The sequence below is a fragment of the Tiliqua scincoides genome, chromosome 11 (assembly GCF_035046505.1).
Source record: "Tiliqua scincoides isolate rTilSci1 chromosome 11, rTilSci1.hap2, whole genome shotgun sequence".
In the NCBI taxonomy this organism is placed as follows: domain Eukaryota; kingdom Metazoa; phylum Chordata; class Lepidosauria; order Squamata; family Scincidae; genus Tiliqua; species Tiliqua scincoides.
The window spans coordinates 14,639,957-14,652,292 of NC_089831.1; the positions used below are offsets into that span (position 1 = coordinate 14,639,957).

General features: G+C 48.0%; 1 protein-coding gene and 1 pseudogene across 1 annotated transcript in view; one reads left to right on the forward strand and one right to left on the reverse strand.

Annotated features, from left to right (window-relative positions):
* The first annotated feature begins 1,133 nt into the window (after nt 1–1,133).
* The window catches only part of ESAM (endothelial cell adhesion molecule), a 64,725-nt gene continuing 53,522 nt past the window's right edge, over nt 1,134–12,336 (forward strand). The window contains exon 1 of the mRNA XM_066639737.1: nt 1,134–1,252. Within this exon, the coding sequence (XP_066495834.1) occupies nt 1,180–1,252 (73 nt within the window). The 5' untranslated portion in view covers nt 1,134–1,179. The remainder of the gene's footprint in view (nt 1,253–12,336) is intronic.
* On the reverse strand, nt 7,483–7,604 carry LOC136662879 (5S ribosomal RNA; annotated as a pseudogene).

The window sequence follows — 12,336 nt, forward strand, 5'->3', positions numbered from 1 at the left end:
ATCGCAGCTGTGGTCTACCTGTAGGGCGCTTTCCTTGCACGAGTTCTCCATAGAGGAGACTTGTATTGATTTAATATGGCTAATTTAAATGCTATATTAAATTTAAATGCTATATTAGATATAATTTATTGATTACAAGAAGGCTTTGTGCTGCCTGCTCACAGGGAAAAGGAGGACATTTAAGTTCTTCTCCAGGACATGAGGCTAAAAAGAGGACATGTCCTAGAAAAAGAGGACATCTGGTCACCCTGTACAAGCAAGCACCTGCTCTGCCCCTGCGCAGGGCACATGGAATAGGAAGGCACCTGTGGTTGCCTCTGGTTGCTGCAGGCTTCTCTGTTTCTTGGTGCTTCGGGGATAATGGGTATTCCTAGTTCCGCAGCTGTGCTTTGAAGCTGGAAAAAAGTGGCACGGATTTGTTTTTAAACCCATTTCTGCCCAGCCCACAGCTGTACACATTTGGTCCCTGTGGTGTAGGCCTGTAGTCTGGAAGTGGGTGGGTGACAGTATTTTCAGGGTGGACCACACCTTTGGGTTGTAAGTCAGGTATATATCGTGGTGTGCAAAATGAAAGGTTAAGTATGGAGAAACATCAAAGACCCATAAATGGAAGGGTGGGCAAACTGCTGACTGGGGGGGGGAGATGCCCCCCTTTAGCTACACCCCTGATGTTGCGTATATGCAACGTTGGGCAGAAATGGCTTCACACTGGAGCAAATGCTCCGGTTCTCAGTGGAAAGACCCTGTGTGCTTGAGGAGAACTGGTTCCAGGAGGCTTGGTGCTGGCCAGCCCCAGGAGCTCCTGTGGGGGGGGGGGGCTTTTGGAGCAACGAGGGTCCTGATCCTGCTTGACTTGAAAGTGAGCCTTGCAGAAAGACGGCTTGGGCTGCCATGCTCACCCCACTTACCTGGGAGTAAGCCCCCGCGACCATAATGGGCTTACTCCTGAGTAGACGTGCCTGGGATCGGGCTGTCGCTCCGGAGTCCGCCCGCTGCCCGCCGAAACCTGCGGAGCGTCTCCATGCGGAGTGCGCCCCGCCCCCCACCTGCGCGCCCCGCCCCCGCCAGCGGATAGGTCCCTGGCCCCGCAGGGGGGCGCGCCCCGGGCTCTCCCCCACCTGGCTGGCTCCTCCCCGCCCTCCGCCGGCCGGGCTCTGCACCTGCCGCGGCCGGACTGGGATGCGCGCAGCGCGTCGGGCGCCTCCGCGGGGACTCGGCGCGATGGAGGCGCTGGCGCTGGCCGCGCTGCTGGGTGAGTGGGGCGGGCAGCCTCTGGGAAGAGGGGGCTGCGGGCGGGGCAGATCCTGGGGGGGCCCCGATCCTTCGCCCCCCAACCTTCCTCTCCTTGAGACTTAAAGGAGATCACCCCCCCCCCCCGAAAGCTAGGGAGCCCAGTCCTCTGCGGGTCTACTCGGAAGTAAGTGCCATTAGAGTCAGTGGGGTTTACTCCCCAAGCAACTGTGGCTAGGATGGCCACCTCAGCGCAGGACTTACAGCCCAATCATATGCATATCTACTCGGAAGTAAGTGCCATTGGAGTCAATGGTGCTTACTCCCAAGCAAGTCTGGCTAGGGTGACAGGACTTGCAGCCCAGTCCTCCGCATGTCTGCTCAGAAGTAAGTCCCATTAGAGTCAACGGGGCTTACTCCCAAGCAAGTGTGGATAGGATGGCAGCCTTAGTGTGGGACTTGCCGCCCAATCCTCTGCATGTCTACTCAGAAGTAAGTCGCATTAGGGTCCGTGGGGCTTACTTACTCCCAGGTCAGTGTGGAGGGGGTTGCAACCCCGGCTAGCAGCACCTCCTTGACCCAAGCAAGAACTTCAGGCGAGCTCTGTGCAGGAGTTCTGGGGAGGCGAGCCACCCTTTGGGTTTAATGCGGATTAATTACCCCGTTTAACCTTCCTCTCAGCAGCTGCGCGCCCAGCAATCCGGGGTGTTGGACAGAAGGTTCAGTTCCCTGTTTTCTCCTCCCCCCCCCCCCCAGGCTGATAATAGATGATGTGGAGGAGTCTAATCCTTGTTAGTGCTGGTGGCCAGCGCTGCAAGAACCAGGGGGTGTCAGTTATTCCAGATTAAATTCCCTGCCCTGAGGCTTTAATCCTGGTTGTGTGTAAATGGAGAAGCGGCTGTGGGGAGGCTCTGAATCTTCCATGCGGGTCTTGCCTCCTGGACAAGGAGGTTGACTTGGACAGAAGTCTCCCTAACCAGTAGGCTGTGCTCCCCTCCTTGGTGTGCATAGGACAGGTTGCAGGCTTGCCCTGTGGAGATGGGGTCCAAAGTACCCCTGATCCCATAGGTCTTCCAGTGGGGTGGCCCAGCAATCACCGCCTGCTTTGTCAGAGGCAGAGAAGTGAAATTCTCACTGCCTTCATTGAGGACAGAGAAGTGAAGTCCTCGGTGGAGAAGTGGGATATCCCCAAACGTATAACCAACCTGACCACTTCCCTGCCTCTGATAAAGAGAGCTGCAGCCAGCTCCTGCCAAAATAAATGGCTTGGCCTCAAAGGTGCCACAGGTCTCTTTAGCGCTCCGGTTCCCAACCTGTGGTCCACCTGTGAACCACAGGTGATCTGTGAGACCCTGAGAAGTGGTCCATGAGGTGGGGGGGAAGAGATCACTTTTGATCACTTTCAGTGTCTTGCTGTGCAAGCAATCTCCCACGGACCACTAAAGAGGGCAGAGAATGGACTGCCCACAGCCACAACCATTGAAGTGTTAGCTGTGAAGGGCCAGACATTCTCTGTCCTCTCTGATAGTCTGTGGGGGATCACGTTGGAGATGGACTACCAGAGAGAGAAAAGACTAGACTCTCCACAGCCACATGTGGTCCAGGACAATTCCAAATTCGGCCTCAGAGCTCTGTGGGCCCCTAAAGCTTGGGAACCACTGCTTTAGTGTGACCGAGTTTATTGTAGCTCTCTGGGGTGTTGCAAGTTGATCAGTGGACAAAGTGAAATGTGTCATTTCTGGAAATGTCAAGAGCTCCCAGTTCTCCCAGTTGATTAGCTCTGTGGTGTGTAAAAACTATCGATGACCATGCTGGCCTGTTGCAAGAATATCTGCAGTCCAAACTAGGGCAAGGTATTTGATAGAACCAACCAAACAGTATTGATTACAGTAATTCTTTTTTTAGTCCTATAGGATTTTTCATCAGGCTTGATCTATTTCCAGTCCACGTTTGGTCTGCTTCTTTAAAAGCAGGCTTGAGATGGTCTGCTTGGCAGGGCTGTTGTGAAAGGAGAGGAAATTAAGAATTCAAACCCATGCATCCTTCGAAATAAGCTCTGTTGAATATAGCAGCACTTAACTTGTGAGCAAACCTAGGACAGGATCATGTTGTGACTTGTCAAGTGGTTTGATCCCTGCTGAACTGGGCAAAGAGGCACTTTTTCAGGTGGTGCTCCTCTTATGTTTAGCAAGGGGGAGCTTAACTGTCCCTTCTCACCCCAGCGCAGTGTCTTGTTGTAGGGGCTGTTTGGTGGTGTGTCTCCTACATCTTTTTTAGATTGTGAGCCCTTTTGGGACAAGGAACCATTTGGTTATTTGATTTCCTCTGTAAACAACTTAGTGAGGTTTTGTGGTTGTTTAAAAGCAGTATATAAATTCTTAATAAAAATATGTAGTAATGAAAGGTCACTCTGGTATGTGTAAAGGGCTGGTTTTGACTCTTGAGTGGAAGGTGCTTTAGAGACCTGGGCAAACTTGTCCACTCCCTTTCATTCTTTGCTGCCTGGTTACCGAAAGCCACTGCGGTTAATCTCTCCAGTTAAATTCTACTCCCCATGGTTTTCCTAATCCATCCCGAAGGAAGGGAACACTTTTAATCCCTCTGCTGCGTTAACCAGCATCTACTCATATGATTGGCATTTGTAGTCCAAGGCTGTTGAAACTTTCCCAAATCCTGTTGTTGAAAACTGTTAAATACTGTTTCAAAAACTGTTTCAAAAACTGTAGAAAACTGTTGTTTTGATTTTCTCTGTAAACTGCTTTGTGAACTTTTTGTTGAAAAGCGCTATATAAATACTGTTAATAATAATAATGTTAATAATTAAATAATGTGCACTCTTAAAGCTCCTCAAAACTATACCATCAAGTTTATGCCCAATGAAAACAATCTTGGATTGATATAGCAGTTTGTCACCAGATACCGAGGAGGGGGGAACCATGGCTTACTGACAGAGCACCCATTTTGCTTGTGGAAGGCCCCTGATTCCCTGGTATCTATTGGTAGGGCTGGGGGGAGGGCGGACCTTTGTCTGAAACCTACATTGATAGTCAGTGTCTACCAATGCTAAGCTAGAGAGATAGATGGCCAGACTTGATATACAACATATTTCAGTATAAAATATTAGTTTATACTCCTGTGGGATCCACAGGTCCCAGGCAAAATTGACAAGGGGTCCCTCAGATCCCACATAAAATTGACAAGGTCCCAGTTTGCGGTTCAAACACTGTATCTTCAGGAGTTAATGACTGGGCAATGAGTATTCTGTTCTGCTCTGAGATGGGGGCAGCTTGTGGTCTCTGTTGTGCGTATGCGTAATAAGCAGATCAGTGGAAACTGTACAAAACCTGTGATTACAAGCAACCTATTGACCTGCCCTGATTCTTTAGCACTTGATTATCCATTCGTCAGACCATCTATTAATTGGTTATGGATCCACCCTGAATGTGATACGGAGGGGACGTCTCGGGACATTGGTCTTCAGAAGGCCCTTCCTGTCTCATAGAAGAAATTTAAGACCCTCTTACAAGCTTATGAGTAATTGCTTCTGACAACCCCAGAAATGGTGACTGGCTTCTTTCTAAGGATCTGGTCCTGGACGCAGTTGTCCAATACCAAATTCAGACGTGGGCAGAAATGTTGAGATTTGGACCTTCCCGTCCGCCTTTGCTTAGAAAAGTTGTGCGTTCAAGTGTCTGTCTAATGGTAGCCAAGCCGTATGCGGGAAACTGTGTCTTTAATGTCCAATTGACAAGTTAAGGCTGCAGTCAGGATGTGCCACTGAATTTGCCGGAGCTGGCGTAAGATTGGGCTGCAAGAGTGTTTCAGTTGCATGGTGCTCTGAAACGGGTGGAAAATTGTTATATTTGGTGTTTGAATTTCCTAGGCAATTCTGTTGGAAAATGCAACAGCACATTGTAAAAGAGCGCATAATTGGAGCCTGTGTGCACCAATGGGTGAATGGTGTTGGGGCTTGGACTGGAAAGCAGGGCTGTGATCTTTCTACCCTATCCCAAGCGTATATCAGAATGTCTGCCCGGGACTCTGATTTTGAATAAAAGTCGGGAAAGGGCATGGACTTTGTCAGTGTTGATTTTTCTGTTGTTGTTACCCTGCGCCCTTTGTGGAAGCTCTTGCTTGTTTGTTGATCTTGGTCTTACTTAAACTGCAAACTCTTCATCGGGGGGAGAGCTGATAATCTGTCTGCGGAATACGTACTATGTAAATGTCAGAGGCCTTTAGCAAATATTGCCACAAATGGTGTATATCGAATCAGTGAGAGTACTAATCCATTGCAATGTATACCTCTGGTTAGTTCATGGCCACCAAAACTGGGAATTGGGGGGGGGGGGGAGAAGAAAAGTCGTAGTGGCTGAAAAAGAGAGCAGAGTGCATTTTATGCACATGCACACTTGAAACATGCCCAGGAAACAAAAGACTTTGTAGTTGGACTACATTACAAGGATGGTGGAAGTTTTACACAGTTGTCCATTGGATCTATAATTTCCCAGCACAAAATTATTTATTTATTTTTCTACTGCCCTTCCTCCAAGCAGCTCAGGGTGGTGTACATAGTTCCTTCCCTCCTTATGTCCTCACAAAAACCCTGTGAATGTCGGTGAGGCTGAGAGAGAATGACTAGCCTGAGGTCACCCAGGTAGCTTCATAGCTTGAGCCGGGATTCAAACCTGGATCTTCCAGGTCTTAACTCCCAAACCACTGCACCATCCTGGCTCCACATCACCCTGCCAAGTTAGTGGCTTTGCCAAGTTGTAGTATTTGGTAAGGACGAAAAAGGCAGTAGATGTGTCTTGCCGTGATGGTTTGAGCATTGGGTGTTTCATTGCAAAAATGAAACACAGCCTATGTGTTAAAAAAAAAAAATCTAGTGTGGACTACACTTTGAAGAGTCTGATCTCTGGAGTCCTCCAAGGCAGGTTTTTGCTCTCTTTTTTTTAACTCTTTGTTGTCCTTTCCACCATCTTGCCCAGCCTTTAGTGTTACGTGACGCAGGGCAGCTGCAGCAGTAGCAATGCAAGTCTGTGGCATTGTTTCTGTACAGGAAGCATCCCTTGCCTGATAGCTTTAAAAGGAGATGGAAATGATGACTCTAAAGCATACTGTTGGGAACAACGTGTTTTCCTTTCTTTTTCCATTTTTGCCTTCTTCCCAAGGGAACGGGGCTGGTGGGCCCTGGTTTTATTTTTGGCTCTGATTTCCAGGATCCCATTGGAACTTTCTGAGCTGGGCCCAGTGAGAAAAGCATGCAGGGGGAAAATACAGTCTGGATAAGACTGAAATACTCCAGCTGAAAGACTCCAGCTTTTTTCCCTAGTGAACAGCTCGACATGGCAGGCATCCTGACAAGGCATTCCTTTCTACCCTGAGGTTATGGAACTGAAGAGTGTCTTCTGCAAGCACTCAGTGCAGTTTCTGTTGCTTAGGAGACACTGTTGGGCTAGTGGTGTCAAAAAGGAGAGGCGTCCTGGCCTTTCGGTGGAGTCACTTTGGCAAACAGCAGGGACCGCGTTTGGTTTCTACCACAGCATCAATGCCCTGAAGCCGAGTCCCAGTGCTTGAGATGTTGCTCATCCATGTACATCTTCGGTCCACAAAAATTGAGTGTTGGGAGAGTTAGAGCAGACCAAAGAAAAAATTTATTTACCCAGCGCCTAATTAGCCTGTGGAACTACTTGCCACAGGATGTCGTGATGGCACCTGGCTGGGTGCTTTTAAAAGGGGTGTGGACAAGTTTGTGGAGGAAAACTCTATCACAGTTTGCAAGCCGTGATGGGTACGTGTAAGCAAATCGTTTTAGAAGCAGGCTACTTCTGAGCACTAGGTGCAAGGGAGTGGCAACAGGATGCAGGCCTCTTGTTGTCTTGTATGCTCCCAGAGGCACCTGGTGGGCTAATGTGAGATTCAGGAAGCTGGACTAGATGGGCCTTTGGCCTGATGTGGCAGGGAACTTCTTACGTTGTTATTTCTTGGGTACTGAATTCTGAATTGCCTTTCCGTAAATTGCCTTTACTGGCAGCAGGTGAGGGGTGGTGGCAACCTCACAAGGGATTCTGGGATAAACCCCATTGGCCGGGTGGGAGGTGGAACTGCTACACAAGTTACCCAAGGATTTGTGCAGCGTCTTCTCCTTCCACCCTCCCCACCAACCAATGAAAGCATCTTCCGGATTGCTCCGTAATAAGTGAACCTCTGGGGGTTGGTTGGCAACCTTCAGTCTCGAAAGACTATGGTATAAGCCTGCAGCACCCGGTATTCCCAGGCGGTCTCCCATCCAAGTACTAACCAGGCCTGACCCTGCTTAGCTTCCAAGATCAGACAAGATCGGGCATGTGCAGGGTAACAGTTTGTCCTCATTTATCTGGCTCAGTGGCATGGGAAGGTCAGGGAGTTGAGTTGGCTGGCTGGGGCTCTCAATCTGGCACCCCCTTAATGCTGCCCCAGCAGCTGGTATGCCATTCTGCATATTTACTGGTCAGCCGGTCCCCTTCTCATCAGTGAGACTCAGCTGCTCCACCTGAGCTGCATGCAAGAGCATCTTCTGGGTGACCTGCATGCTTCCGGATACACATGACTCCCCACTAAAATATGCAGCCCGTAATGAAGTATGTGGGTCTTACCTGCTGCCAGGGCTCCTGCGCTGTAAGAAGCCGGGGGTAGAAGTGGTTGGTGCCAGGTTCCTAATGCTTGATGATGACTACTACTTTTAGAATTCTGGGACACAATCCCAGAAAAACCAGCTTGTGCCAAATCTTGTGTTTTTCAGCCATTCGGAGATGGAACTGAGTTACTCCCAAATCTTTCTGTGTTGAATCCTCCCAGTGGATCCTTATCTGTTCCAACCCATCCATGAGGTGAAGGGCACCAGGAATTTTTGCATCCTCCTCCTACACTCCTGGATTTGAAAAAGGAGCAGGGGGTTGGAGAAGAGAGTAGAGCGGTGGGCTAGAGAGTCCCCTGGGAAACACTCTGGCCCAACAGCCTTTTGTCAATGTTTCTGGGTTCTTGGGTGCCTGTTGGTATGTTCCGGAGATAAGGTGATAGTGGCAGTTCCCTGCTTCAGATGCCATCGTAGTCACTGTTTCCTTAATACTAAACTTTCACTTATCAAATACTCCATGTGAGTTTGGGTTATCGCACACCTTTTCACCTGTGGTGAAATTAGCTGCGGCTGTCTGTGTTGATCAGCTCTCTCAACTCAAAGCTTACATTGCTGTCTATGGATTCAGTTCAGAAAGATGAATTGTGCCTCAATAGTTATCACCCTTCCTTCAGCCCAGTTGTCTTCAAAATCTGCTAAAATGCCCCACAAGATGTTCAAGCTGTCAGAGCATAATTTTATGGATTTTTCCTTTCAGCTTGCTGGCCTGCTGATTTGGTCAATCAATCTATCCTTTCAGGGGAAAAAAATTGTGTGTTTCCTGCACATACATATCCCCCCCCCCAATCTTCACAGCAATGGAGCAAGAGTATAAGTTCAGCTATCCGTTAAAGGGAACAGAAAAGATGGGGTGCTAGAAAGCAATTTCCCTAGCCTGAGTAAGAAAACTTTTCCAAATATTTTGTGTCTCACGTGTCACAAAATGAAACTGAGTGAACAAATGGAGTCGTCCGTCCCCCCCAATTTGGCAGCGTGAGAGTTAAAGACAGCCAACTCCAAAACATAGTAAAGAAGTCATATTTTTCATAAACGTTTTGCTCTCTTGAGTCTTAAAAGTTCCTCCTGCCCTGGGGTCGTGAGAAATGTGACAAGGGACTTTCTCAACCAGCTTTGTGCTTAAGGCCAACCCATATCTGTTAATTTTATAAATAGTCCCTGTTCACAAACAAACTTTTTTTTTCCCCCTTGCAACATTTGAGTTGGGAATGGGTGACTCGTTCCTGCTAAAACAGCCAATAACATAACGATCAGCCCCAGAAGAGGGGAAAAGTGGGCCGTTTTCTGTCTTCATTTTTGGGGGATTGTCCTCCCCTCTGTCAACTCTTCAAGTTTCACTATGGAAATCTGCAACTTGATGGCCCAGCAAAGGTCTCTCCAACTAATACGGAGGCTGGGAGGAGAGTGCTTGCCTCCTGGTTTAATTTCTGTCTCAGTTTCACATGGCGTAATCATCTTAATCTTATAGAACAAGGTCATCAAATGAAATCCGCCTTCATCCTTTAATTCCCAAATGTTTAATAGCTTATCGAGTTGACATCTGATTGGAGAACGGTGGTTGGGAATTAGGGGGTGTGCGATGGAAGGGCCAGAGTCCCATTTCAGAGACTTTTTCAGGTTTTTTTTGGTTGTCTCTTTTTAAAAAAAAAAAGAGATCTGAAAATGGTTTCGGCCACCCCATTGATGTACCAAAGTCGGGACCTACTGCCTGAGATGTCACTCGTCCATGCACATCTTCAGTCCACTAAGACTGAGTGTTGGGAGAGTTAGAACAGACCAAAGAAAATATTTCTTTGCCCAGTGTGTAGGTTAATCTGTGGAACTCCTTGCCACAGGATGATGGCACAGTGCAGGGCCTGGCTCAACCTGGGGCTTATACTGCTGGGAACAGCAACCAAAGCCAACCAGTTGAGGTAAAATGCAAGAAGAGAGGAGGGTTCTGCACCCTCTCATAAGTTCCTTTTTAAAGCCAGGGGCTGCGCTCTGCTTTTATGCAAACTGGACCAGTATTTGTGGCCTGGTAAATTCCCTCCGGGTTCACCTTCACATTGCTCCTGGGTTCGACTTGGCGTGGGGTGCACGGACAGATGCTTCTTGATGGTTCTGCAGCTGGCAAGGAGAAATGAGATCAAGCCCCCTGCGATCATCCAAGGAGTTTCTTTGCCTGTGGGGAGTCCCCAAGCAGCTGCCTCGGGGCTCTTCTTGATGAGCTGACGTTCTTTTGCTGTTGCTGCTGATGGTGCAGATTGGCAAAAAGGAAGGTTGCCTTTTCTGGAGAAGTGTCCTTGGCCTAGTTGAGAAAATACCATGGTTTAGTGTGGTGATCACAAGGTCTCCGGCGCACATTCTTCCCCTCCTCTTTGCGCATCAGAGGAGGAAGTGTCCTACTGCTCTTAGTGGTTTAGAACAAGCTAGGATGGGCCACGATACCCGAACCCAGCAAATCTAGGTATGTTCTAACCACAGGTTGCAAGCAAGCCAGAACAGGAATTCAGTCCTTCTAGCTGATCATAATTGTTTTGATAATTGATGAAGGGCAGCTTTGAGAATAGGAGAGTGGATCACCACCTTGCCTCCCTAAATGTCACTGAATCCTAGCCAGAGAAAGCCAATCCTCCCCAAGTACCACTGAAATTGACCGACCTTAAGTCAGTTGCAACCAGCTTCTTTCCCTTGATTTCAGTGGTGTTCTGTTAGGATTCATATTTTTAGCAGCTGTCCTGTTGCTGCTTGATTGCATATATATTTTTACTGTGATTACAGCATTTTATGGTAACTGCTTTGGAAAACAGTTCAAAGGTTCAAAAAATGGCTTTAAAAAACCCATCCATGAGATTTATTCAAATCATTGCAAAAATTAAACACAGCCAATGTGTTCAAAAATGGCTTTAAAAAACCCATACATTAGATTTATTCGAATCTTAATAAATTCAAATAATAATAATAATTAATTCAATGGTTTTTTAAAGCCATTTTTGAACCTCTGAACTCTTTTCCAAAGCAGTTACAATAAAATGCTGTAATCACAGTAAAATATATATATGCAATCAAGCAGCAACAGGACACCTGCTTAAAATATGTGGAAACTGTAATGTAGGAACCGGATTGCAAAGCCATCACTTACAGTTGTGTGACCCATGCTGAACAGGAAATGGAGGGATGATGTGTGTGTGTGTGTGTGTCCATGACTAGTTTACTATAAGAGGCAGCAGTCCCACTGCTGATTCATGCCCCACTGAATCATGTCAGGATCAGGATGGTGTGGTTTAGGAGTCGGACTTAGACCTGGAAGAGCCAAGTTCAAATCTCTGCTTAGTCATCACGCTTCCTGGCTGACCTTAGGTCAGTCACTGTGCCTCAGCCTCACCTGCCTCACAGGGTTGTTGTGAAGACAAAAGGAGAGGAAGAATTAAGTATGCCACCCTGAGCTCCTTGGAGGAAGGGGGTAGAAAAATGTGAAAAATAAATAAAATCATGACCTGAGCAGGAAGTGAACCCAAAGGTGCAATGGTACTTTTCAGCCTAGTAGCAATTTGTTCACCCTCGTCTTGAGAGCGGCTTCTTTGGCAGGGTGGAGGCTTGGTTGGCCCCTCTTGATGTGCCATACCTTATCCCTTGATGTGAAAGCCTGCTCGTGTCATCTCAGTGTGATAATTTGGCACGCTCCTTCCCCCCCCCCCACATTTCCTCTTCCTCTCAGTTGCCCCCCCCCCTCCTTTTCCAATCCAGGGAGCATGAGAAGAAGCAGTAGCGGAGGTAAAAGGGAGATTAGTGGTTCCCCCACCAGTCTGCTGCCTGTTTCAGTTGGCCTCGTGGATGGGTCAGCCTTGGATAGCAGGATGAGCCAGAAACTTTCTGCTACAGCATAAAGGTGTTTGGAACAGGGTGATAAAGAGTGTGTGTAATTTTGTCCTGCTGAACTGGATGGATTGGCCCATCTAGCTCAGCATTGTTGAAGCTGATGTAGAAAATGACTCTCTAGGATTTCACACAGAACTCTTTTCCGGCCCTGGACTCAACCCAGGGCCATCCCTCTGCATAGCAGGTGCTGAGCTAGGAATGCCTCTGTCAACCCTGAGAAGCCAGCTGAGATTGATCAATCCAGTTTGGCGTCATTTATGCTGACTGGCATCAACTTTCAGGGTTTCCGACAGGGACGTTTCTATGCAGAGATGCCAGGGATTGAATCGGAGACTTTCTGTGCTCCATCATTTAGCTACAGCTCTCCCCGAAGGCACAAGTCCCTGGGCATCAATCACGCAGGACTGGAAGAAGGAGAAACTGCAAGGGCAAGGAATGAAGAGTCTGTCCAAGGCGCCTTGTGAAGTGTTGCTGAGTTTAAGCCTGCTACTTCCCAGTCTATGCACTTCCTGTGTCGGGGCTGTGCCTTTTTAAAGCTGCTTCACATATTGACGTTCTTTAGGTGCGCAACT